This window comes from Gasterosteus aculeatus, chromosome 13 (assembly GCF_964276395.1).
Source record: "Gasterosteus aculeatus chromosome 13, fGasAcu3.hap1.1, whole genome shotgun sequence".
NCBI classification, from domain to species: Eukaryota; Metazoa; Chordata; class Actinopteri; order Perciformes; family Gasterosteidae; genus Gasterosteus; species Gasterosteus aculeatus.
In genome coordinates this window covers 3,302,698-3,330,253 of record NC_135701.1, presented here as the reverse complement: position 1 = coordinate 3,330,253, position 27,556 = coordinate 3,302,698, and the positions used below count along the sequence as shown (strand labels likewise).

Here is a 27,556-nt window from a genome sequence, read left to right as displayed (position 1 = left end):
CTTTTCCCCCCCCCCCATTTTCTTACAAAAATCATATCGCTTTTTAACCCCCCCCCCCCCCCACACACACACACACGCACACACACGCTTCAATATATCTTAAATCATACAGTTTTAATTACAATATATTGATTTGAGATTCATCACCGCTTTCTGTTACTACGTTGGCAATACTTGATATACTTTAGTGTATGAAAATTGTGCTCCTGGTTGCAGCATTATACTTTGGCAGCACATGCACAGACTACAGCATTTTTCTTTATTGTTTTAATAATAATTCCATCTCCTTTCTTTCACAAGCATCCTGATCCAGATCTCCAGATCCAAAAGTTAATTAAAAAAAAAGTTTTTTGCTGCTGCGTGGGGATGGACTTTTCATCGAGTGTCTTTTTCAAAACCTTTAGAAGCTACACACTCACACATGCAGTCACATACAGTACAGTCTACAGTACAGACAGTACCATTAACCTCATAAACGTGTGTTCTTAATTGGTACAGCAAAACTTTGTACCTTTTGTGAGAGGACAAACAAAAACTATTGCACAGTAACAGTCCTTCCATCTGGATCATGAGACAGTAGTGGAATTAAACATTTGAGTCCGTTCTTTTTTTCTTTTTGCCCCCTCCTTAAAAGGGGCGAAGCAGTGCTTTTACCACTCCTCTGTAACAAAGTCTGTTCCTCATCAGTGCTGAATCTCTAGGGATTTTTTTTGAAAAAAACAAAAACAAAAAAACAACGGTGCTCTAGGTTAGTATGTCTACATGGAGCAGCAGGACAGAGAGGTCTGGGGTCACTACAGTAGTCCTGGGGATTCAGCCACTTCATGCTGTGTAGATCAGTGACGGGATCAGAGCTGTGATATCGGAAAAGAGGGAGAGGAAGGGGGGACGGGGGAGGTCATACGTTCTCTTGAGGGCCATTCCTGTTGAGGTGCGTGTTGAGACTGTAGAGGGGAAGGGTTTATATTGCAGTTTAGAGGCGCGTCTTAGGTTTCTGGAGTTGACTCGGAGCAGCACGTTCCAGTGTGGTTCAGGTCCAAGGTGTGTGTGTGTTCGCGAGGGAGGAAAGAGCGGGCGGACGAGCCAGGGATGGTGGGGGTTGGTTGGGCTCTTACATGTTGAAGCCGTAAGCGGGCTGAGCCGGGAAGCCGGCGGGGGCAGCAGGGTAGCCGTAGCCGGGGTACCCTGGTTGGGGAGGAGCCGGAGCAGGAGAGGGGGGCAACATCAGCTGCTGACCTGATCACACACAAACACAAATTTAGTTGCTTTCTTGCTAGATGTAAAAACAAATTGACGAGATTGATCCTTCTCCTTTCCATCAGCAATACTTTACGCATACGAACAAAGTAAGCTCAACATTTCTTTAATTTGTACTACAACAGGTAGATTAGTGATCGACCGGAGGTGGGAAAGCCAACCGCCTGAAAACTTACCGAACATTATCGGCTGAGGCTCCGTCACTTCCTCTTCGGATTTCCTTTGGCTGTCTGCCTCGTCCAGTTTGTCCACCTGAGGGCAACAGAGACACAGGAACGCATCAGGCGGGCTCGCATGCACACATGCACCGCATCCTGCAGAAAATCCCCGTAACTCCCATGGGCCCGGCTCTGCCGTCAATTAATCAATTAGGTGGGGGGGGGGGGGTTACCTGAGATGCATGTCTAATTTCTAATGCAGATCCCTGTTCAACTGTTAAGTGGAACAATCAAAGGGCCGATTCACCCACTACAACACAAAGTATAAGCAACTATTTATTTCCTGTTGTATCCAATCATGCTGAGGATACTCCTGCTGTCAACACAATTCAATAAAAGAAAACCAAATGGATTTGTGCTGCCTGAAGCACCGGGAATTTACACTTAAAAACCCAAATGTCGCTTTCCAGATAAAAATATGTTTTCTTTATTTATGCTATTTAATTGATATTATTTATTCGATTTATTACCATGGATTTACCATGGATACGCCTATTTACAGCTTTCTTCTTTGGCACGGAGATGGACAATCACATCAGCCTTGAATCATTCACCAACCTTGATTGTCGACAGAATAATTTCTAATGAAAACAGTAGACAACAAGCTCTGTGAGTTATTCTGCATAGCAACATAATCACTTCTCTTTGAATTTCTAAAAGATCACTTTTTAAAACCTTTAAGCACCAGAATTAGAAGCTGATTCACAAAATCAAGCAGGTAGCAACTTCCCTACTACTACATCATAGCTAGATACCACTAGGGGGGGAATTGGTTTTATTCTTATGGTTTATTTGGAGCAGGGGGGTGGGAGTTGTGTGAACGTACCCTGTCAGAGAAAAACTACAGCAGGATTGCAAGTTAGAGAAATATTAAACTGTGTATCAAGTTATATACACGCTAATGCTATGCCACATGCACCACTCAGCAGCCCCTGCCGAAAGGCCTCTGCTGAGTGGACCTTTCATTCCCATCAGAAACCATGGGCGCACAGTATTAACGCAGAAAGTCGGCGTCTTTTTATTCACAACACTTAGGGCCACAGAAATCATTGGGCACTGTGCTTCTGCCGTGCAGACAGCAATACAAATAAAGAGAAAAAAGGTTTCTGATGTAAATGGAGATTCATTAGGACAATGGTTCTGCAAAATCATACTGAGAAATTAAGAACGCCATGACTTAGTCTATTGAAAAGGGGTGGGCACCCCTGAGTTAGATCGGTTAGTTCAGTGTGGCGTGCAGGCTTCGGCTCCAGCTTTCAACACAGTAGCTCTCTACTCTATGGACCGTGTCCTACCTCCCTGATACAGGGACAACCTGGAGGTTTGTTCAACTGTCCGTCACACAATGCCATAAGGAAAAAAAACGGTTCATAACCATACCAGTGCAGCTGCTGAAGTATTTTAATCACACCAGCAGCTTAAAATGTCACAAATCTAATTAGCTGAAACATAAAAAGATAAGATATTTCCTATTGTTTTAGCAAACTTTTTCATGAATTTGTTTCTGCTGGAAAGGCTTCTTTTTTTTCTTCAAAATTCCTTAACCTATGCCAAACCCCACTACAAGATAATTTAGAAAGCCCTCTGGTTCAACAAACTCAAAATTTCTTAAAAAAAAGGCAGAAGCGGAGCAGAAGCCAGCACAAACCACTACAGCTCCCCAAGGCCGGAGTTCTTCGCCCTACGGTCCATGCTTACGGTTCCCTCCTCAGAAAAGCTCAGGGATGAGTTACAACAAAACACAGACAGGACACTTAAGAGGAATGAAAGAGTGCCAGAGACCATCACCTTCGCTGCAAACTCATCAACCTGGAAGAGAAGCCAAAGAGATGACCTCATGTGACCTCACATGTCTGCAGTTCATCATTTCTACACCAGGGGGAGTTCACTGCGAAAAAAATACTTGGCTAGCATGACTTAAGAGCACCTAAACTGAAACTCCCTGTATGACCACTGTGCTTTTTAAATACCTCCAGGAGACTAAGGCCTACCTCTCACCTATCAAAACAAGTTGCCACAAGAAATTAAACAATATAAGAACAATAAAGCAGCTTCAAAACAGTACAAATCTACAATTTCCCCTCTTGAATGATATTGAATCATTAATCACACTTTCTAACTCTAACCAGTCTTTGCCCTGAACTCCACTGAGCACTCACCTTGGTCAGGTACTCTCTCATGACTTGGATGAAATAGGGCATGGCAAAGTCCACGATGTTCTGCCTCCAGGCCAGCTCCAGCACCACGTCGGGGTGCAGCAGGTCGTAAGAGGCAAACAGGCAGGCGGCAAAGCACTCCTTCCTTCCCTCCTCCAGGAACCACTGGAGCAGAGTTTCCGCCAGCTCAGCATCCTTGGACTCCGCGACGTAGAGCATGGCATCCTGGGAAAGTGTTGGGAAGCAGAGAGCATATTTAATTCATGGTTGAAGCCCTTCTAAATAATCTTTTCTGTGCTTTCCTGTGCTGCATGCCTCCATCTGCATAGAGGATCTCCATTAACTGTGAACAAACAGTGCCATCTACAGAAATATGGGGGTAATATATTGGGGATTAAATATTGCCACCAAGAGGTTTTCTGGTCCTACCTTGTAGAGCTTGTCCTTCTTGCAGAGCTCCACGCTCTGTCTCCAGCGGTTGTTGCCCTTGTAAAGGTAAGCAGCGATACGTCTGAACTCAATCAGCTCGTGTTTCTCCAACCGCTGCGCCAGGTCAATGGTGTCGAAGTTGTCATAGGCATCAATGGACGCTCTAAGGCCCTGAGGATCACACACAGCATCACATCACGGAACCCAGAGGGGTGAGAAGAGGGATGCCTGGCGGCAGACAAGATGGTTATCAACATGAGGAACACGGCTGGGAGACCTGGTAGTCCTCCTCCTCCATCAGCAGGTTGTTAAGCGCCTCGTTGACCGACTTGTTGTTGTGATTCTGGACGGACCTCAGGTAAGGTTTGACCACCTTCAGCTGGTTCACCTGGTTAGGCAAAAACAACAGTGATCACATCGCCCCCGCCGTGCTACTGCATTATGATTGTAAAGAGGCGGGGCTTGACTTTGCCGGTGGTTACCTTGCTGAAGAAGGTGACAGCTCGGCTGTGGTCCAGCCGCGGGGACAGGATGGTCAGCAGGTCGTTAAGTAAAAGAGGTTTGTATTCCAAGTAGAAGGACAGAGATTTGTAGTACAACTCCACATTGGCGACCTGAGGAGAAACAATAATATATAAAAAGATCACAAAAATATAAAAGTAGGTCGATAACAATCAGGTGCACACACTAGTTCACCTTGGCAATGATGTCCTTGAATGGCCCTTCTTTCCACGCATCTGTGGCGTGAGACATCATTGTGATGGCGGCGTTGTCAAACTCTTCGTATTTATCGTAAAGGAAAACCAGCTCTGCCCATAAATGAGACTGCTCCGCTGCACGGAGGACCTGAGAAACACACAAGTACAAACAGTGTGACACCGAGGCCCTCATCACAGGTCGGCTATGTTTTCATTTTTACTGGACCATTAAATAAGAATATGATGAAACAATTGGTTTGTGCTGGAAAGATAGCAAACGGGTTGGAGATCAGACATTTTATGGAATTCTCCAAAATTAAAATATCAACTAATTGTTATATATATTTGTTACATATGTGTGTACAGGTAGCAACTTTATCTCTAATCAAACCAGTGCCACCAACCACATTGTGCCAAGACAATAGTGGAAATACAGCACTTATATAAACTAACTTACTTAAATTACAAACCATCATTTTATTCATTTATTTTTATATAAGTATAAAGTATAAGTATGTTTTATTTGCTAAACCTTTAAATGTAGGGTTGTTTTGGTTTATTCATTTTATTTCCTGACATATCAACTGTGGAATTTATAATGTGAACAAGTGCATATCCTTGCAAAGAAATTAAGTATGGTTTTAATACCCTACCGTGGTTGGTTTATTTTGTGGTTTGATTAAGGACAACAAGCGGACAAATATTAACCTATGCAGGGACAACATTTAACATAAGCACTTAAAAAAAGGCCACTTTGACTTTATCAAAGACTCTAAAAAGACTGAAAAGACCCTCAGGAAGCCTTATCCACGCACTATTAACTTTCCTTCCCCGATGCTGTGGATAACTGAAAGCTTCGGAGGGTAATAAATCAAACAAAGTTCATGACACACAAATCATTTGAATAATTACAGAGGAAGCCACTGTGCGGACACACACACTGATAGCTTGTACCTTGGGGATGTTGACTCTGGACCAGAACAGCTCCAGGTGCTCCCTCATCTTTTGCGGTTTGAACTTTGAGTATAGGATGGCGAGCTCAGTGAACATGCCCATGTGGGCCCGCTCCAGACCCAGCGCGGCCTCCAGGAGGGCGATGAGCTCCTCGAAGTATCCGCGGTCCTGATAGTAACTTATCAGGTCCTCCAGCTCGTCGGCGTGGATCACTATGTGGAGGCCACAAATTTGGGCCAGCCGAAACTCCTCGCCGTCCACGCACGCAAAACACACCTGATGATCAGAGGGGGCGGGAAAAAAGTCAAATATAAACGCTACTTTATAGCTATAGTTTGATAGCATTTAAAACAAATGGTAAATGGCCTGTACTTGTACAGCGCTTTTCTAGTCTTCAGACCACTCAAAGCGCTTTAACACTACATGACATCATTCACCCATTCACACCCATTCATACACTGATAACAGGAGAACCACACACAGTGACACCTCCACATCAGTAAATAACATCCACACACTGTAGTCGCAGCTACAGGAGCAATGTTGGGTTAAGTGTCTTGCCCAAGGACACATGGACATGCAGGTTAGCAGAGCCTGGGATCGAACAGACAACCCTCTGATTGGAGGACGACCGTGTTCCTCACTCACCCACAGTCGCCCCAACAAAACAAACCCTTCCATTAGGCACAGAGCTACTGGGGATTACTCACTCGATTTATTATCTAGTCTCAAATCTTGAAAGTAGTTTCATTTAGGAAATGATGGTCCATTGAGAGTCAAGCATTGCATGCTTTAGGGTGGACAAACGGATTGTCCAGTCGCTGTCGCTCCCAGAGCCGAATATGGTGTTTCTACGTCGCTCCTCCACATTCTGAATATGCTCACTACAGTTCACTTGTCCACAAATCAACATTTGACCTCACAATGACTACACACCTTCTACAGTCTGTGATTTCAAATTGCAGAAATTGAGATAGACTCTTTTCACATTTTCTGGGTGTTATTTTCTGGCTATATTATTGACGGCCAAGTCAGATATGTTTCTTTTTCCGTCGGTAACAATGTACGTTACAGAAGACAAAACTGGACACTTAAGCTCCCTAAAATAATTAACAATCTTTTTTTGTCTCAAAATAGTCAAGTACTCCGTATAGTAATGGATACCAATTAATCTTAGAATATCCCCGTATCACAACTAAAGAGGTGTTTCATGCGCCGTTACCTCCTTCCACGTCCGCGTGCTGTTGGCTTTCCGGGCGCTGTCCACGGCCGCCTGGTACTCCCCGAGGAGGACCAGCGTCGATGCCAGCCGTGCAAAGTTGGACACATTGTTGTATAAGAGCTTGGCCGCCTCGTGCATCCCCTCGTCATAACACCTATCGCCCACCTGGGGAGGGACATGGGAGAGGTGAGGTGAGGCTGTGACGAGGCGGCCCTCTCAGTGCACACAGCTGGGAGGCGCGGCGTGTACCTGCTGTATGTGAGCGTTATTGGGCCCGCTGACAAACTCCTCCAGCTCAGCCAGACGGTTGGTTTTGGCCAAAGCAAAGATCAGCTCCGTCTCCACGTACGACTCCCTCGCTTTCTTCCGAGCCATCTGGAGGAATTTGACCAAGTCCTCCCAGTTATCTGCAAAAGAAAAATACAGGACGTCTTTTATGTCACCACTGTGCAAGAGACAGGCAGTCATCTTGCTGGTTCTCTGAAAATAAATTTTGTATACCTTTAGAGAAAACAACTTCTGGTGTAGTAATAAGAGAAACAACATTTGACTAGAACCAGCAAGCCCTCTTCTGGATAATATGGGGAATTGACACCACGTCTTGTGTCTTTAATGTTATATTGGATTGGATTTATTGCCATGGCTGTTTATCTGCAGTCTTGTTAAATCCGTACGGTTATTAGTCCAGGGTTCTTGCACCATTTCAAAAGTAAAATGTAATGCTTTTTAAGACCTTTTTAAGACCTCAACAAATATAATTTAAGACCCAAAAATGTCACAATTTCTTTGGAATACGCAATTTATTGCCTCCTACAATGGAAATCAAAACTTTTTTTCAAATTAGGAGACAGTATAATAACTGACAATAACCCTTCCAACACGGTTTGGCCAATATAGATGTAAACAATCAAAGTGATTCCTTTGTGATGCAGAACAGAGCCAACATAACATACATAAGTTTGCATTACACTAAACAACACAATGCATTGCGAATCGGGGAACATGGCAGCAAAGACGCCATGTATGTCATCATTAGATTTAAAAGAATTGTGCCTCGTCACAGTATGGAGAACCCACAGTACCTCTGCCTTTTGGGTGCGGAGACTCATTTCGCACAATACTAAACTAATCAACTATTAGATGTTTTACAATGCGCCACTGTGCTTTCTCGTCATCATTAAGCGCACCGGGAAAAAAATGAATACCTACAGCAACTTTACTTGAAATTTAAGACAATTTAAGACCTTAATTACCCGAATTTTAATTTAAGACATTTTAAGACTTAAGGACCCGCGGGAACCCTGTAGTCACGCGACAGCTCAGGATGTGTCAATGTGTTCGTCCCGGGGCGGCGGGAGGCTCACCGTTCTTGCTGGCGGCGTTGACTACCTCCATGTACGCCGAGGGGTCGACGGCCTTGATGTACGAGTCGATGGCCTCCTTGACCAGGTTTCTCTGCAGCTGAGCTTGGGCCAGCTGGCTCCACACGGCGGGCTCGTTGCAGCGCTCTGCAAACTCGTAGGCCCGGTCCAAGTTCCCAATGTGCTCTATTAATACCTGAGGAACAGAGAGAATGGGAAAGCTCACTCACAGGGAGATGAAGCAGCATTTAAAAAAAAAAAGATTAAGAGATTGATGTGCTTGGTGTAACACAGGACTACAGAGTGCTACTACATCTCTGGTAGCTCTCTTTGCTTGTGTTCCAAACAGCAGCAGAGAGAAAGTGGTTTCTATATCGGTCAATACGCACTGCACTATGAGAATTATTAATTCTTTAATGAAAATGTTATAATGAAGAAATTCCATATAATAACAAAGATAACAAATTAAAAATGTAACTTATGCTAGAATGGGGTCACCATGAAACTAATGCAGGTATTAATGCAACTTTTTACATTTGTGTTATACTATTGAATGTCAAGTACTCAGAACTATTTAATGGAAGTAATTGTATGGGTGCAGTCTCACCTGTATGGCTGAGGTGTTGACGTCAAACTTCTTGAAAATGGCAAAGGCTTCCTCAAAGAGCTCGTTGCTGATGGCGATGTTAGCGATGTCTGGGGCATCATAGTTGTCCAGCCTGTTGATGTACTCCATCACACGAGTGCGGTCAGCCTTGATGGCCGTCAAAATGAGCAGGTTCTGGAGGTTCCTGAGGGAAAATACCCGCAACAGAGAGAGTTCTTTTAAGAAGAAAAAGGGAAGGTTATGGTGGTTAAATCATTGCAGGCCGTGCTGCACCTGTGTTCGCTAAAGATAGAGTTGTCAAGTACGATCTTCTCCAGCAACTCGATCAGCTCGTTGGGAAGGTCCGCGGTCATGAAGGCTTTCACCGTGACCGACACCTCCTCTGGATCCTGGGTCTCCGACAGTGCCGTCTGCACCACCTGAGGCGGGATGGAAGACGAAAGGAAAGATACAACATGAGGAATAATTAGGGCAGGGCACGTTAACACGTTATGAATACGTTTACGTAACCATCCATTAACTCCAAAAATGATTTGATCATGCGTTAAAAGCATAAAAAAACAGAAAAGGGTAGCATTGGGAGGGGCTTAACACTGCTGCACACATTAAACAAGAAAATTCAGAGCGGTACAGCACTGTCAAATGGACATTTTCATTTTAAATCTCCACCCGGCGTAGTCGACAAAACCAAAGCTATTTGTTACCACGGCAAACTCAAAGTATCTTAATACTTTGGATCTGGTGTGCGGGAAAACCGTCAACAAGCTGAGCTTAACTCCACCTGACCTGGTCGATGAGTTGCCTTCTGAAGGGGTTGTTTTCTTCCAACACGTTCACCCAGAGCTCTGCATCTTTCCGTCGCACCAGATAACGGGCCTCGCTCTTGAATAAAGAGTTCTCATTGCACACCTGAGCGAAAGAAAGAACAAATAAAGAATGGGATTAAATAGTGTTTGGAACGACGTAGATTATCATCTTCAGCATCTCTACGTACTTTGATGAGATCCAGGTCACACTGTCCTCTCTCGTAGGCCACGCAGGCCAAGTGGGGGTCCCTCTTCTCGCAGTACTTCCCCACTACGGTGCTGTTGTAGAATGCATTCTCCTTCAGGAAGCGCTCGGGCGTATTGTTGCTGTCTATGTATATTTTGGCCAGGGCGTTGTGAGTGGCCGGCTCCTCGCAGCCATCGTGGATTCTGGACTCCAGCCACGACAGTAGAAGTTTTAAACTGAGGAAAAAAGGAGAGAAACAGCTCGGCTAAAGTCATACAAGCATCCAGTATTGAAGTAGAATCTTCTAACTGGCGTGCATCGACGTTGGATGAAGAAATTATGAGGGCAATCATCGGCCTCCTACTGTTATTGCAGTGCAGCACACACACCACTTGGTGGCAGTGGAGCACAATCCGTGTGCTCATCCTCACATTCTCTCTCTGTCATACCGTTTTAACAGTGAGTTTTAAATGCCAGAGGCTTCACTCTGTGTGGAGCATTGGTGGGGAGTTGGATTAACACCACACGCCTCCAGAATCCCAGAAAGAATCAACAGTGGAGGAAACTGGCTACTGGTGGCTGCCCGCATCCAGTTCAAAACATTTGTGCTCATGTACTATGCTGTGAATAGATTGGGTCCAGCTTACATCCAGGACATGGTCAAACCCTACATCCCGACCCACACTCTCCACTCTGCATCTGCTAAACTGCTTGTTCCTCCCTCACTGAGAGCAAAACACTCAACAAGATCACGACTCTTTGCTGTCCTTGCTCCTAAATGGAACGAGCTCTCTGAAGACATCAGGACCGCAGAGAGCCTTCACATCTTCCGCCGCAAACTAAAGACACACCTCTTCAGACTCTACCTCGACTAAAAGACTAACAAATTGTAGCACTTAAATTGTACTTATGCCACTTATCTATAGGAAATTGTAAATTGGCTTATTTGATGAAATCTTGTTTCTTGTTCTTCCGAGTTTGTATCCCTATGGTTGAATGCACTTATTGTAAGTCGCCTTGGAAAAAAGTGTCAGCTAAATGACATGTAATGTAATGAAAGTCCTGTCTTAGAAAATGAAAAAAAAATGTCATATATGCTTATCAGCATTGTTCAGTCACCTGGGTGTGTCCTTCGCTCGGTGTGACATTGCATTCGGACATTTATGGGCATCGGGCACTAGAAGAAATATCTAAAGTTCCGCTTGCAACGTTACTTTTCACTGGTTTTCTTTCTAATGGTGACTTTCAGAAAAACGCTTTTTTTTAGCGCTTCAAACGGAACACAACCCCTGTCGTCTCTTGCAGCGTAAACACAGCCAGTATAGCGTCTATGTGTCATTAAAGAGGTTTACTCACCCCCACAGGGTAAAGATGCTTTTGCAGCAGGTACTAAGTCACTTAGACGCACAATTGTCCACCAGCATCTAATAGGACACAGCAGAGCAGCTATGCATAAAAGCAGTGCAGGTGGTTTATCTCTGGTCCTCACCTGTTCCTCTTCTCCACCTGCTCCACCAGCTCGTCAGTGGAGAATTGCCCTCTCACCACCATGATCAGGTTCTTGATGACGTCCTCAGCACAGTCCACATCCAAAAGGCCGCCTATTACAACGGGCAGGCGACTGGGGTTCACCTGAAAGAGCAACAAATAGAAAATGAAGAGGCGCACAGCCCATAAAAGGCCTGGATTATGAAGTGATAACCAGATATTCATATGAAGTCTGAATTCCTACTTTCTGTACGTAGATTTCAATGTATTTCTGGAGGTTGTTACGGTAGAGGTAGAGCACCAGGTCATGGACAAAGTCGAAGCGATCGCACACAATGATTAGGGGAAGCTGGTCCGTTAGCTTGGCCTCCTACAAAGGGAAGGAACGTGAGATTGAACAGCGATGCAGTGCTGCCTACCATTAACACTTTAACACAGAGGATCTTTTTGTTGCTGTTTTTACCTTGAGGAAGTTTTTCACTCTCTCTGGGTCGTAGCAGTTGCTCTCCCTGCAGATCCTTTCCACTTCCTTTATCTGGCCTGTTTTACAGGCGGCTTGGATGTATTTGAAGTGGACGTCAGGCTCCTGGCTGAAATTCACAATCGACCCAAGGAAGTAAAACAAGCCTTGAATTGAGATGGGGGGAGGGGGGGGGGGGGTAAAAACACGGCACAAAAAGTCAACTCAATGTCAATCTACGCAAACCTGAAGCACAAATTCAACCCACGAATTCTAGGGGCGACACCTACCCTCGTAGCTCTTGAAAGACTCAAAGAGCTCCACAAGCGACTGAGTCCCCAGCTGCTCGTGATACTTGGACGCAACCTGCACACACAGCTGCAGGTTCTGCCTGATGTTGGCAGACAACATGGCCCTCAGACACTCCAGCGAGTCCTCCACTGATAAAGAGCCAAAGTAGTTCACCAGCCACTGGACAGGAGGAGGAGGGTAAGAAGGGGGGAGGGCTCAAAAAGTAACTTAACACATCACAAAACATGACGGCTGCTCCTAAGAGAGCGTCGGCCACTGCCGTACCTCAGGGTTGAGCAGATGCGTGTGTACCACGGCCCGCTTGATGTCATACTGGTCGGTGTAGTGCTCCAGAGCTCTCTGCAGAAGCCCCGCCTTCTCACATAGCTGGGCAACATGGGGCCGGTCATAATGGGTGAACATCTGGTTGCCCAGGATAGCGTCTGCTACCTGAAAGAAGCCTGCATTAAAGTCTGATCGGGCTGATTTCGTCAGAGCAGGGCATTCTGGGTGTTCACCTGGGGAGCATGCATGAGGTTCATCTCCAGTAGACGGGTCTGCAGGTGGCCCTCAGCCGGGCGGTTATTCTTCAGAGCATCCAACAAGAAAGAGGTGCACTGCTGGATCAGGTTACCCTCCATGAATACGTCGACAATCTACCAGGCAAGCGGGGGGGGCACAAAGAGGGCAAAAATGTTATGGTTTTTCAAATTGATTACTTCTACAGTAGCATGCACGCCATTAAGGGCCCCAAGCCCCGGTGGCCAGATGTTTCAGCTTTTCTTATTCAACATCTGCAAAAATGGGTCGGGACTTCAAGGAGCCACAAGTCTTGGAGATGTGGACTGAGCAGAGCGATGATGTGGCTTTTTAAAAATGTATGAATGTGAGTGCGTGAGGGGAGGGGTCACTGACACAGTGGATTCCGGGCATTGCTGGCACATCTGGAATAACAGAGAGGGAGTCTCCCACATAGGGCCCTTTGTGGTGTGTGTGTGTGTGTGTGTATATATATAGGCTGGACATTCCTGCTTGCTGTTAATTCAGCGAGGTGTTACCTGGTTGATGTTGGCCAGCGGCTCCTCATCTTGGACCAGCATCTGGGCGAACTGAAGTCCCTGATCCGGGTTGACGCGCATCACGTTCCTCAGCAGAAACACCCAATCCGGGGTGTAGCCCACCTACAAAAGCACCGCAGATAAAGTGGATACAAATGCAAATTCGGTGACAACCGATATGTGAGTGGAGAACTGAAGCCGTTTGAGGGGCAGTTACCTTTTTAGCGTATAGCACAATCTTCTGGAACTGTCCGGTCTCGGCGAAGCACTGGATGACCTTGTTGGGGATGTTAGCTCGGAGGTACACGCTAAGAGCCAGGGTGGGGTCCGAGACCTTCACCAGGTCCCCCAGCTCCTCAGAGCACTCCAGCTGCAGCACAAGACACATCTCGGTCACTAAATAGTCAGGAGACGGGTCAATGACCCCGGCTTGGTCAGCAGCGTTTATTGGTTACAGCAGACCAATCCCCCCACATCCTACCTTGTCCTCCTTCAGCCATTTTTCCAGCAGTTGCTTGCGCCCCTGCTGCAGGACTGGTCGGCAGAGCTCCAGGGACTCAAACTTGTTGAGCTGGCCCTGGTCCAGAAGAATCCCAAAGTACTGCAGCAGCGGCGAGGCCTGGCCCGGTTGGGCTGGGACGCTCTGGAACTTCCGGATGGTCTCTGCTGTCCGCAGAACACCCTAAGGGGGTCAAATACCAGAGTGCATAAAGAGAACTACTGTGTACTCTGTTGCACAGCCGTGTTTCTACAGTAGCCCAAAGCGGACAAACCAAACAGAGGCTCAAGCGAGAGCCTCTTTTAGCGTTCCCGTAAGGCCACAGCAGTACAAGGTGTCAGAGAGAGTTAGCCAGTTGAAACCTCGCCACTGGATGCACTGAGACTGCCCCTTTGAGGACAACTGTAAAAACACAATGAGGCCCCTTTTCTGACTTAGTTCTGACGTATTTGTAGGCATGGGCGTACCTTGGGTGCCGATGCAGCCACCTTAGTGGCCTCTGAATAACTCCCCTGAGCAAACAAGGTGTTGAACTTTCTGGCAAAAATCTCCTCGGCCCCAGCCAGGTTGGACCTCACAGCCATCCTCAAGGCCAGATCGGGGTTCTGCAGGACGTTGGTGGCATAGTTGACAAGGTTTTCCTCCTCAACACACACAGACAGCACCTGGTGAGAAAGCAGATATCAATACCACGGATAGGTTTGCATAGAAAAACCTCCATGAGGCCGGAAGCACATTAAAGCATTTGTCTCTGACATCAGAAGCAGAGCTGTTATTTAGTATAAACCATGTCGAGAAATAATTACTCATGGCCTATTTCTCACCTGTCCCTTCTTGTTGACTCCGATAATGCCAGAGGTGGCTTCGTGAGGGGCGGTGACAAAGATGGTCTCTGCACTGATCCGGTTCATGTAGATGCAGACTCCAGACTCCAGGTCATACAGGTGAATGTAGCCATACTTTGTGATCAAATAGATGACGCCGTGCTTATTGCCAATCTAGGGAGAATGATCAGAGATGAGCGATTTTATCAGCTGCCCCCCTTAGTGTACCACAGAAGCAGCAGGCGTCCTCACCTGCATAGCTACAGGAAAGTCCGTTTGGGCCTCTGGCGGAAAGAACACATCCACTGCTTTCTTAGCGAATGGCTGGTTTCCTGTAGCTGGCTGACCAACTTCAATGATGTGCAACTGGAAGAAGAAAGCCATTTGAGCTATTTTCAGGCATGAAAACGGGTCAAGGGTGAAAAAGGTGAGAAGGATATTACCCCTCTAGGGCAGGGGTTTTCAACTGGTTTTGTCCCAGGGATCATTTTTTGCGTACCGACGAGGGGGGGATGGGAATTGACAACAACTAATAGGGGACAAGTCATTAAATACTCGTCATCTCGTTTTTGCGTAGTTTAGAGAGACAAATCGTACTAGCGTACTTTGAAGTCAAAATGCGTACCAGGTTGGCAGGTCTGCTTATTGATAGAACGGTGGACCACTTTACCTTCTGCCTTGTCGGCCCCCTCACCTCAAAATCTACCTCCTCAAAAACGGTAGCGTTAACTAATCATTTCCCACCGGAGCTTTAGCTAGCTGGCCAACGTTGCGTTCTCTCCTGCTGTGTTAAATGACTCAATTCATCAAGCTGTAGCTAACGTTAGCTAAGCCTATGTAAACAAAGCTCCTGGGTAACTTAACTTAGATATACCAGAAAATATTAAAATTATTGAAACCATCACTCACCCTGTTAGCAATTCACTGAATCTCGCGCTCCCTTCTGGCACGCGCACCTGTTCGCAGTTCACTGAATATGAATAACCCCCCCAAAAAAACCTCATCGAATCTACACGATTCACGTAGGTCACCAATTTTGGGTTCAAAGCGGCGAATTTCGCCGAAAGGTGAGGGATTTTCAGGCCTGTATTTTGGAGACTAACAGACATGAAGCATAAAAGGTTGTTTCTTCAAATACACATTGATCCAGGGGCCCTCACCTTTCCCCCGGCCTGTGAGCGCACAGCAAAGCAGAAGAGGGTGGAGGCTTTGAGATTTCCCTCCACTCTGAACTCCCCAAACGCAGCGGCATGACCCTCAATAGGCTGGGAGACTTTCCTGTCAACGGAATACAGCTGCATGGCCCCAACCACTCTGTTTTGCTGCAGGGCAAAAAAAAAAAAAAAGAAATCATTGATGCATTCAAGTCATTAACACTACAAAGGAATACGCATATTTGCATGCATTCCAAGAGAAGATAGATATTCTAGCCTGAAATCTGGGAAACTCAATTAGTCCGCTTCCATTCTCTAAAGGCCGGGAGGTGGCAACTCTCTGATAGAAAGTCTGACTGTATAGAAGTCTTTGAGAATATGCCCATACAACACATATGTATGGTCTCAATCACTAGTTTCAAGTCTTCATTGAGTAAATCATGATGCTATTTAGAGTAAAATAGATAATATAGCAGGGTATGCTTTTGGGCGGGGCTTCTTTTTGATTGACAGGTCCCTTCCAAAGAATTGTCTGTGCTTTACTCTTTGAACTTTAAACCCTTTCAGTGGATTTTCAGTTCAGCAAAGTTCATTGTAACAATCTTTTGTCTGCACTGCCCCCTTTGTCCCTTCTAGTTGCAAAAAGCCAAAAGGTCCAAAGACCAAGATTAAAAAAAGAAAGTTTCCAGAACAGCAGTCGACAAAACTTTGGGGTAAGGGGTTCACTTTACATACTGTCCCTTGAGCAAAGTCAGCCAGACATTTTTTATGCAAAACTAAGAATTTATCCTACTGGATCCAGCTTCATATTTACCATACAGACTCTAGTCAAGAAAGCAAATAAGAGTACTTTCCAGATAACAATGGGTGAATGTCTGGATCTCTTCTTCCATCTCTTTAGAAAAGCATGTAACCGGCAGTATTCCTTAATGTTGACCATTATGCTGCTTAACATTTCATCAGTCCCTCTCTTCTTTTTAGAATTATTTATAGTACGTTTCAGTCAAAGCTGGCTCACACTTATCACAGCTACCAAACCACTTGATTCCACAATGGAAAATGTTTTGTCAGAACCATGTTTTTGGGTGCGAAAATGCAAGATTATTGTGGACTAAGAGACAAAACAAAAAGATTTTGGACTTTTATGTCCTATGAGGCTGTGGATGAGCTAGAAGAGGCAGAGACAGTCTTCTGTCATGGGCACATGAGTAAACATGTTTTCATACCTGTGCAGAAATCCCTATCAGCAGCAGCCACTTCTGTTGCTCGTCAGTTCTGTAGTTGATGATCTGACACCCCAACAGACTGGCGTGCCGATCGAATACTTTGGCGGGCTGGGAATCACCCTCCATGCTCCAGTGATAGACGGCCGTGTCAGTCACCAAGGCAACGGTGTTCACAGAGATCCACTTCCAGAACATGACCTCCTCAGTCATGGTGTGCGCCTTTACCTTGCTCTTCATCTCAATATTGAAGATCTGCAGCGTCTTGGCGGCTACAGGGATGGAGAGCAGACATGAGACAGACAGGCAGCGAGAAAAACTTGAGTCCTAGGCAACGATTTAAATGTTTAATTGCAATTAGTCGCATAATGTTCTTTTCGATTAATCGCAAAGACGCACTTTTACAAATAAGGTGCTTTTTAACAGCAGTATTCATTTCACACAGTAGCAGTGGAAATACATCTTGTTTATCTTAAAAATGAATTTAATCAAATATAAAACTAAAGCTATTTGCCTCAGCAATGTATGTTAATACACATATAACAAAATAATATTGATGTTCTTGATGCTTTTCGTTATAAGCAGTACATGGGGAGACTTGGGACCCAGGGGGAATTTAAGTGACTTGGCATGGTTGGGTTGCAGAGTAGTTACAATTAAGAGCAGTTTGTTCTCCTGTGTTTACGTGTGTATTTAAAACAGCAAAGTAGTCTAAAAAACGATGTAAAAAAATAATGCTAATGCACGGTAAAATAAGTGTTGGCATTGATGAATTAATGCCCAGCACAAATTTTTTACCTCCACTTATCAAATCAATGTTTAGCATCAATACTCAAATAATGTCTGAAAGCCTTAATAAACATTTCAACAAGCATGTATACATACACGTTTATATATAAAATACATTTATATAAACATATACATAGATACACAATCACGTGTGTGTGCACACAGCACATCTGGTCACCCATCTAGAGAGGAGCACCATTTTGGCTATTAAGTATTTACTGATAATTATTTCTCCACCCGTTTTTTTTTTCCTGCTCCAAATCAGGCCCCCCAAATTATAAAAATGTCACTTAGTCTCTCATATCTTGATATATTTAGGTATACATAGTAGGGCTGCCAACAAATATTCTATAAATATTCTATTCTGTCTGCTTAGCGGGCGGGCGCGCACCTGACTACTGACTGTATATTGCATGAATAAAATAGACCAGATAGGCTACAACAGCTTCATGCACTGGTTTGATTATTTGCCGTTTCATGCCAAGGAAAAGTTCTGTGTTTACCAGCACAGCTCGCTCGTAGCGTTCAATGTCGGTACTGTAAAAATTTCAGTTTCAAGAATCGCGACCTTAAATTGATTACACAAAACTCTTGATCAGGACTTAGCATTTGTTTATTGTTGTCGTTCATTTGCGCGAGAGAGAGCGAGAGTTCGTGTGTGCGAGCAAGAGGTCTGCGGTCGTGGCCGTTAGTTAATCTACTTATTTTTGTGTCGGTAATATGTTGTTAAATAGGTTTAAACTTAAAGAAATTACCTATACAAGTAGTTATGTCTCATTGTATAAATTTGTCCTGTTATTGAGGACGTTATCGCGTCTAATGTGCAACCAGATATTCGAACATATTCGAATATCGGTCTTTTTTTAAAGCGAATATTCGAACGTCCCTTTTTGAGCAATTTTGACAGCCCTAATACATAGAGGTTTGGTTGTATTTGTGCTTTTCACGTAATGTGTTTTAGAAAAGTTTATATACAATACAATGAAAAGGACAAACGGGTGAGGGAATGAGTGAATTTGGGGGGTGCTTTTTTATGAGTGCAAAATGGCCACAGCATCATTACAGAGCAGACAGACAGACAGACAGCAACTCACCGTCTGAAAGGGGACAGAAAGCAAGGGAGAAAGAAGCAAAGTGTCAGTCAGGTAAGAACGAGAGACCACAGGTGAGAGGGTAGGGGCGTGTGGCGGGGGGGTGGAGGGTAGGGGCGAGAAGAGAAGCATTATAGGCAAATCCTCCTGATCAGCACTTGTGTTTGTGCACTAAGGACAAGAATCCAGCCTCCCCGCCAGGCATGAAGCCACTAGAGGTCCTCCCTGCCCCCCCTCCCTCACCTTTCAGGGCGATGACCTTGCTGGTGGGGTTCATGATGGCACTGTCGGCTGAGATGGGCCTCCTGATGGGGTTGGTGGGGTCGGACATGTCCACGATCACCACCTGGTTCTGATCGCCCACCTTCTCCCTGATGCAGATGAACTTGTCCGACTCCATGGTCAGATAGCTGAACCCGATGTTGGCCGGGTTCACGCCCATATTCTGCAACTGGAGATATAGATATAGGGTTTATAAGGCAGTAAGGGGGATCTTTACCCAGATATGGTGACAGGCAGTGGCAGCTGGCCAATTGAGGGCAATGGGGCATCGCCCCACTTTGAGCTCCCCTCCTAGAGCCAAAGAAAAGATGATATTAAATTATAAAAAATGTCAATATTTATGTTTTTGAAATATGGAATGTAATAGTAATATTTATAAGATATGATGTCGGTGCAAAGTATATGCTTTTCCAGTACATCCTGCCTGTCATACCCTCTTTGATAACAAACAAAGAGGACGGATTTTATTGTGAGTGGGCCCACAGCATGTTAACGCGCACTTATTATAGCTGCTGGTAATCTCCTGAATTCACTGAACTATTCTGAGAATTGTGTGAGTACAGAGGTTTTCTTTCGCTTCCTGTTGTAAGCACCGTCTGGTCTTCCTTCAAAAGTCACTGTATCCGAGCCTGATGCTACACTTCATCACGCCCAAACCAGCGCTGTCGTTTCAAGTGTTTTTTAATAAAGCACCGTCAGCAAATCCACTTTTTGTTATTTAGCAGATTTGCTCTTTCAATGAGATGAAGACTCCCAGGTCTAACTACGTCTCAGACACTCATGTTGGCACTTTTTCTTCTGCTAAAAAGGACTGTACTCCCTTTCAGGCAGCAAGTTTGAGCAGGACGGACAAATCATCTAGAACAAGGATTGCATCAGCATCCTTAGTTTGGGGGGGGCCGGGGGTGGGGGGCAGAGGATTGGTGATGAAGCTCTTTTCTAAATGATTCATGCCAGATAAATGACTCGTTTTAAATTTTTAATCCAATTAGGTGATACCTGCACTAATGATTATCGTTTACACAATACGATTCACACGATTGTCATTTTCTCTTTTTGAGCCCACAAACTGTTCACTATTCTGAAAATTTGTGCTGCATGGATGTTATCAATAGCACTAATTGTTTCTCCAAACTAGGGGTGTAACGATTCATTCACTCAATCGATTAATCGATTTATATTCCTGCGATCCAACTGAATCGATCTGTGCTCCGCAAATCGGCATTCCGGGCGACATATATCAATTACAAATCGATTAAAATGGTACATAATCGATTGTATCGATACTTGCAAACTGCACATTGGATTTAAGTACAAAAGCGGTATGGATGTGTGTTTGTTTGTTTGTTTTTTAGCACTTTAGACACGTTAAACGTTACTCGATTCAGTCTGCCTGTGTGACGTCATCAGTACGCAGCGGCAGCCGCGCGAAGCTCGGAAAAACAACTAAACACAGCATGGACTGCGAGCAAGACATTTACAAACCAACTTATCGATCCAGCGTGTGGAAACATTTTGGCTTTTGCAAACACGGAGGTGTTCTAAATAAGTCAGTCGCTGTTTGTAGAATATGTAGAAGACAAATAAAAAAAAACACAGAAACACAATGAATCTTTTCGGCCATCTACTAAGGCGCCGTGGGATTAAACAACGCCGACAGTCAGGACCTCTAGCAGCGTCACCGCTGCAGCAGCAGCAGGTAACTCAGCTCTGCAGACGCCTCAGGCCTCGCCAGCACCAAACTCAACATCACAGTAACAATTGCCAAGTTTAGCTGTAAAGACATGCGACCCTACAATGTGGTTGAAAATCCAGGGTTCTGTAAATTGATCCAAACTTTGTGTAATTATTGTGTAATGTTTACATTGAAAATGGCACTTGATTCAAATAAAAGGTTAATACATTTGCCATTAATTGTTGTTTGCTTGTTTATAATATCCATAATTAATTTAAACCTGATTTCCTGACAAGAAACAACAGGGATCTCAGAAACTTTGCTTGCACTGTCCAGTAAAGTTACGAAATGACGCCAAAGTCTCACAAGTAGAAATATTTTTATCCCCTTTGGACATTGTCTGACTTTTTATGAATAAATGATTATTGTACATAAACCAACCACTCAGCTGCTAGCTGGCTGTTGGAGAGTTATGAGAGACATACGAGACAAAGGCCTCTTGAGAAGACCTGAGGGAGGACTGGAGCCATATGCGGAGTCTACAGACTGCCAGAACTGAGGGTAGGGAAACCACAATAAAGATAGGGGGGGGGGGGGGGGGGGGGGGGGGGGGGGGGTGAAAGGAGGAACCGGAGACGCAGTCCTGCAGCGCCGCCTAAAACGAAAGGGAGGGCTGGTGTTAGGAGAGAAGCCCGAGTGATGGATGTTTTTTTCGCAAGGTATGAAGTTGGAGGAGGAGGACGGGATGAGACAATGCTCAGCTCGGGGTAAGGCAGCGGACTTATCAGAGGAACCTACCCTTCTCAGTAGAACATTTCCGACTAAAAAGAATCACACTTTAGCTAGTCACACACACACACAAGTCCTCTTCCCAGCTGAGATCAACAATCAGAGAGATTGAGATTACTGTGAACAGAGGCAGCAGCCTGATGATACTGCACTGACAGTATTTTGGTGAGTCATAGAGTGGGCGGATGCAATGCCGAGGCACTGACACGTCGCGTCAGCAGCTTTGGAATTGGGGGGGGCGCGGTTATGCAAGCGCAATAAAATAAAAAAAAGGCCTGCAGGAAAAAAAGATGCGTAAACTTGGAAGCCTCTTCACGCTTTCTCACAGGAGGCTGTAGGTTAGTGTGTGTGTGTGTGTGTAGCTGTAGAGGTCAGGAGGTATGTAACAGATAATACTGAAAATCATACAGCTGATCACTAATCTCTGCTAACATTGGATGGGATGAGTATATATGAAAGGGGTTATGGGCCAGCTGCCCTATGCGGGTCACAAAGAAGCTTCCTACTCTGGGTTTCTTCCATTTCATCCCGCTACTTTGCCGTTTTGGTTTTCTCATCCTTGAAAATGATTAGTTTCATAAAGCGGATTCCGAAGTGTTAAAAGCCCTTTTAAGGAAGGAGGTAATACCGGCACACCGTTTGGCCAACAAGCAGGACATGAATCCACAGGAATCCTTTTAACTCTTTGGGCAAGCAACCGTCCTCTGCAGGTCTCGTTTGCAAGGCCATACAAACAATAAACTAACTACATTATCGTTTGGCACCATAAATATTTAATACTTTTTGTTGTATTAAATTTTTGTAGACCTGTTAGGGCTGCTCATGTCATCCTGCTTCCCATAATAATGTCATTTGTTTAAAAAGGGCCCGCTTTGCTGTCACATCCGTCAACGTGGCGGCATTGGCACAGATACGCCTCTACAAACAGCAGAGCAGCTTGGTTGGAATCTTCTGACGATCTGATTTTCAGGCTCCAAAGAGCTGCAACACATTTCTGTGCACTCACACGTACTGCTACAGTGCTAGCGGAGCGATGAGGAGGTTTAGGGGTATTTAGAAGCATCGGGTTTTGCTCTTAATCTCATGCTGGTGCTTCATCTAGAAATCTGGGTCTGGGTTACACTCCTGAGCGACTGGCCCAGACTGCTGACTCCAAACTGTAAATACGAGGTCGGGAGAGGAAAAAAGGAAAGCTAAACAACTTGAGGCCCGAAGTCCTGGGTTTGCAAATTCCAAGCATTTTTGAGACTTTTGCTGGAGCCACCTAGATTCACAGAGGCAGCAGCGCCGAGAGCGAAAAGTGGTCGGAAGGTGCCTACAGATCATGGACCAGCCGTACATATTATAGGAAGGTGCCTACAGATCATGCGACCAGCCGTTCATATTATAGGAGGGGAGTAGTAGTCCGCTGGATGCGGTCGGTTCCCTTCTTTGTGTTCATCTCTAAAGTCTTGCTTTACATACTCACTTTACTGAAGACGCTGCGCTACTTGCAAGTCGCTGTGTTGTGCCAGATATTCAATGAAGTTCGAAAAAAACATTTACAGCAAACCCATGGTCATGAAGATACTCATTTAACGTTACATGGAATTTGCATGAGGGGGAGGGTCCATGTTGCTAAATACCCAACTGAGATCGGACCTGCCCTTCTGAAAAGGGAACCTTCCACCGACCACTTTTCGCACTCTGTGTCACTTCACAGAAGGATACAACAAGCGGGCCAAGCTGGGATTTCATAATAGGAGGTGGAACGTAAAGGCAGCGGCCTTGCTGCTTATGACCATCTCCAGCCACAGGGGGTAGTTTCTTAAAGAGATTTGTCAGAGAATGGCATGTGCTGTTGAGAGCAACGTGAACTCATAACCCAGACATCGCCATGTTCTGAGCTGCACTCCTCCTTCTGCAAAGCAACAACAGGCCTGTCATTGAGGAGAGGGAAGGAGGAGAGAGGAAAGTAGAGGAGAGGGGGAGAAAGGCAGAAGACTAGAAAAGAGAGGAGAAGAGTGAGGGTGGCGTGGCGGGAGGGGGTGGTCTTTTTTCTACTGCGAAAGGCCATTTCACCGCCTGCTGTTACCATAACAACAGGCTACGGACAAGGGGAGGAATCACAGAAAACTTTTCTCCTCTGGCTGCAAGACAGCAAGCACTATGGGGACTGCAGTGGGACAACGGTCATAACCAAACTAGAGGTTTATAAAAACAAATGTAAAAACAGGGGCCAGGGGCTTAGGGGAAATAGTTCCTCCATGGATAACCTAAATAAGTGGCCTTTCTGTCATTTTTGAACAGAGGGCATTCGAAGTGTGGTTGTTTTAAGGTTTTTTTTACAATGCAGGACTTTTATGAGACTGTCAGATTGAAGCTTAACGTGTCAAGCATTTTGAAGCTGCATTAGAGCAGCAGAGCAGGCCTCAATCTGATGAACATTTCATCAGTCATCCAGTGGCAGACATACAGCTGTGTGCAATAATTTATACTAATACACACACACACACCTCATGTACTTAAAGTATCCTGTAACAATCTTTCCATATGCATTCAAGCATCATTGCACTATTATCTCCATTTTATTGTAGTTGTGTTTTATATTCAAACATACACGGTCTATGTTTATATTCATATGTCCACACAGTAAGTCTTTATGCTCGCCTTGTCCATTTTTTTGTACGTACGTTAAGATTAACAGAAAAACCCGCAGTCAAAGCCCTTAAACGGCACATGAAGCAGATTCAGATGCTGTAATATGAAACCATAGTTTCAATAATGGGGTGTGGGTTGTTGTGACATCAAGACGTTGCTCAAATAAGGTGTTTTTTAGAAGCTGTTATTACAGCGGAGTGATGCAGATCTTGGAAGTCATTCCACTGTTGGCACATAAACGCTTCTCACCCACGGTGGGTCCATCTGTGACGTCGTCGTCGGTGCCGTTGAAGGTTACAAAGTATCAAACATGGTCGCCGCAGGGCATGACAACAATGTGCCCGAGTTCACGGCTACGACGTTACAGCTGGCAGGACGCCGCAGTTCGCGTTGGAGCGGATTGAACATGACAGCGGCGTTTTTCCACTTGGGGGGGTGGTGGTGCTGCGGCGTATCAATACACGCACACTCCGGTCCGCATTTGAGCTGCTGCTGTATACCGCATGACTGGTCAATTCAGAGTTTCATTTTGTACAAATAACCTTTAAAACTAGGCCTGTAACGTTAGCCATATTGAGCACCACCCGGCACCACATTTCACATTCCTTCTAGACGCGACACGTGCCAAGGGAGTGCGCGCGAGGAACACCCTGCGCCAGAAAAAATGAATTAGCTGAAACTCATTTTTATAGCCCCAAGCCCCCCCCCCTCTCTCTTCAGTCTCTGCTTACCTGCAGATGTTCCTGAAATCGTATCGGCAGTATCTGAGCCATGTCTGGAGGCTTTTTCTCTCTCCGAAGAGTCCGCGAGGAAGGAAAAGGGGGAAGGGGACTTGTTCTTCTCGTGGCCCCGAAAACGTCCAGAAAAGTCGGCAGCGGCGGTTAGCCTGCGTCGGTATCACACGGATCCAGTGACTGCTCCCGTTCAGCTGCCCCCTCCGCCCCCATTACGCCAGTCCCGATTTAATAACTCCGCAGCTCCGCTGAGAAAACTAGTCCGCTTCAACTACTAACGGTGTGCAGACTACCCTCCCTCAGCCCCCACGAGCCATATAACTACATACGAATGTTCTTTCAAAACGATTAATGATACTATTCATATTTTTGTTTATGTTGTCAGTGACCTCTCATGAGCTTCCCGTTTTATTTACGTTGTCCTCTCCTCAGAGCTGTCAATGGAAGCGCGTCGGTGTGCAGTCCGTACCCCTCCGCTGTAGCCCCCTCTCTGCCCGTTCCTTCCCCCACTAACTTCGAAATCACCTTTATCCGTGATTTTCTTTCGGATCACACACACACACACACACACACACACACACACACACACACACACACACACACACACACACACACGCACACACTCATTATAGAAAAGTGTTGTTGAATGTTGACTCGCAGGATCTAATCTACTCTCATCCTTATCAAAACCCATGACTTAAACTGGAATAGGAGTCTCAGTGGACAAGTTAAGAATACTTCATTGTTACTTGGTTCTGTAAGTGAGGCTTGCTGTTGTAAAAGATGTGGAGAGGATTCTAACTGTACCATTTTTTCAACCCAACCCAAGTTTTTCAAGGCAACACAAAGCCTTGCCCCCACCTGACCAATGAGCTTCAACACTGCAGCAACATGGTGTGCACTGTTTAAGACCATTCCAACCCATCAAGTCACATCGGGGGGAAACCAAAGGTACTTTCAAATATTACCCGCAATTTGCTTTCTAAGACATACGCTAAAACAATAGTGGGACACATGTATCGAAATACATAAATAAAATAAATAAAACGAGAACCCATTTTCCAGTGACGGCTAGTGGTTTGGCCGTACAGGGGAGGTGTGGGGGATAGCAGCGCGCTGGTGCTCTCCCAGTGAGCACAAGACGTAATTTCAACGTTGAAATCGGGTTGAAATGTGGTCTGAACGTCTAAAGCCTAGTTTATGCTTCTGCGTTTTCAGAGAGACGCAAGGGCACGCAGACGCAGGAGCCCCTCGCGTTGTCCCTTGCGTGCCTTTTCACACCTGCGTGCGTCAACCCATTTTTCTAGGCTTGCGTCTAAAGGCCGGCGCATGCGTCACGTCTGTTTATTTATTTATCATAGACTTTAAGTTTAATAAAACACAACAAATAGAACACGCGTTTCCCTGATTTCTTAGAGTATATTATGCTCATGCTGAAACTATGTTTGGGATTGATTTTCATATCATTTCCGGTTGTTGGTGTGCCGTGAGATTTTTTCTGTGTCTTAAGTGTGCCTTGACGCAAAAAAGGTTGAAAAACACTGCCCTACACAACCTCCTGCGCACCCTTCCAGTCTCACGAAAGTAAGACTGGACTTCCTGTCTTCCGCAGGTCCTGTTCTGCTATAACACCACGCCTCACCAGGTCACAGGAGAGTCTCCCTTCTTTCTGATGTTCGACCGTGACCCCGGGCTCCCTGTTGACTTTTTGTTGGGTCGAGTCCGTGACCCTGTACCCGGGAAAGTACAAGATTGGGTGGCTGAACAACAGGCAAGACTTAAGGCGGCTTTTGAGGGGGCGCAAGATCGTCTGTTGGCAGCTGCTGGTCGCCGTAAGGAGCGGCAAGACCAGCGGGTTCATGATGACCCTTTGCATGTGGGCCAGCTTGTTTATATGAGAGACCACAGTGTAGGGGGGCGTAATAAAATCCATGACATTTGGAGTTCTGTAGTATACCAAGTGCTCAGAGCGCCCTATGGCGAGGGTCCAGTGTACACCATTGCACCAGGCGATTTGGAGAGAGTGAGGAATGTGCATCGCAACATGTTGAAGGCTCAAGTGGGGCCTACTATGGTCGCTCCTCCTCAGGTCCCTTCGCCACCGCTACCAACAGTGCCAGAGGGTAACTCCTCCTGCAATGAAGATCTGTGGGTCATGGTCTCTGAGACCCCGTTGCCATCTGCCACAGTTGGAGCTGGCAACTCCAGTACTAGGGGACCCGTTGTTGCAACCCCGTCAAAGAACCTACCTGTTCCTGATGCGCCCCATGCTATAGTCAGCCACTTGTCTGGCTGGAGGTTGCGGCCCGAGGGAGCGTGGCTGCCGCATTGTGCGCGTGGCGTCCCATGTGCTGCATGGAGCGTCTTTTGTGTCTCCCCCTTCCGCGGCATCGACAGCGCCTGCCTGTCTGCCGACTGAGGTTGGAGGTGGAAGCGTGGCCTTCAAGCCGGTACAGATCCCCTTAGGCGTAGCATCCAAATCCTACGGTAGGCTGTCTCATCTGTACTGCTTAGATGCACATGGGCCTCGTCCAGCTGTTTCATAGATGCCTCTTTCGTTGCAGTGCACCTCGGTGTCAATAGTTTGTGGTTTGTTTTGTTTTTCACGTGTGGTGGAACATTAGGCCCCTTCCCCCTCAGCAAGTCAACTCCGCCAGTGAGCCC

General features: G+C 45.6%; 1 protein-coding gene across 3 annotated transcripts; it reads right to left on the bottom strand.

Annotated features, from left to right (window-relative positions):
- Positions 1 to 95: 95 nt before the first annotated feature.
- On the bottom strand, positions 96 to 25,136 carry cltcl1 (clathrin, heavy chain-like 1). 3 transcript variants are annotated; one of them, XM_078087022.1, is made up of 32 exons: positions 24,890 to 25,136; positions 19,016 to 19,223; positions 16,896 to 17,164; positions 15,676 to 15,837; positions 14,768 to 14,881; positions 14,516 to 14,689; positions 14,159 to 14,356; positions 13,674 to 13,874; positions 13,410 to 13,562; positions 13,193 to 13,315; positions 12,653 to 12,790; positions 12,420 to 12,584; positions 12,134 to 12,314; positions 11,847 to 12,010; positions 11,628 to 11,753; positions 11,385 to 11,527; positions 9,897 to 10,131; positions 9,689 to 9,811; positions 9,176 to 9,321; positions 8,903 to 9,086; positions 8,299 to 8,491; positions 7,184 to 7,341; positions 6,935 to 7,099; positions 5,713 to 5,988; positions 4,757 to 4,906; positions 4,543 to 4,674; positions 4,338 to 4,448; positions 4,061 to 4,231; positions 3,635 to 3,856; positions 3,264 to 3,284; positions 1,434 to 1,509; positions 96 to 1,236 (listed from the first exon to the last, which is right to left on the bottom strand). In XM_078087022.1, exons 1-32 carry the CDS (start codon positions 24,929 to 24,931, stop codon positions 1,112 to 1,114), a joined length of 5,049 nt encoding a protein of 1,682 aa, XP_077943148.1. In that variant the 5' UTR covers positions 24,932 to 25,136; the 3' UTR covers positions 96 to 1,111. The 3 variants fall into 3 exon arrangements, with proteins under 3 accessions (XP_077943148.1, XP_040051580.2, XP_040051583.2); XM_040195646.2 differs by having other exon boundaries at positions 3,258 to 3,284; positions 24,890 to 25,135; XM_040195649.2 differs by lacking the exon at positions 3,264 to 3,284 and having other exon boundaries at positions 24,890 to 25,135.
- Positions 25,137 to 27,556: the final 2,420 nt, after the last annotated feature.

Excerpts from the sequence above, each read along its gene's own strand:
- cltcl1 (XM_040195646.2), bottom strand. The coding sequence starts at position 24,931 with ATGGCTCAGATACTGCCGATACGATTTCAGGAACATCTGCAG. Across the intron at positions 14,882-15,675 it reads GCTCACAGGCCGGGGGAAAG|TTGCACATCATTGAAGTTGG; the intron begins GTGAGGGCCCCT and ends TTCTTCTTCCAG. Across the intron at positions 12,585-12,652 it reads ACCTCATGCATGCTCCCCAG|GTAGCAGACGCTATCCTGGG; the intron begins GTGAACACCCAG and ends GGCTTCTTTCAG.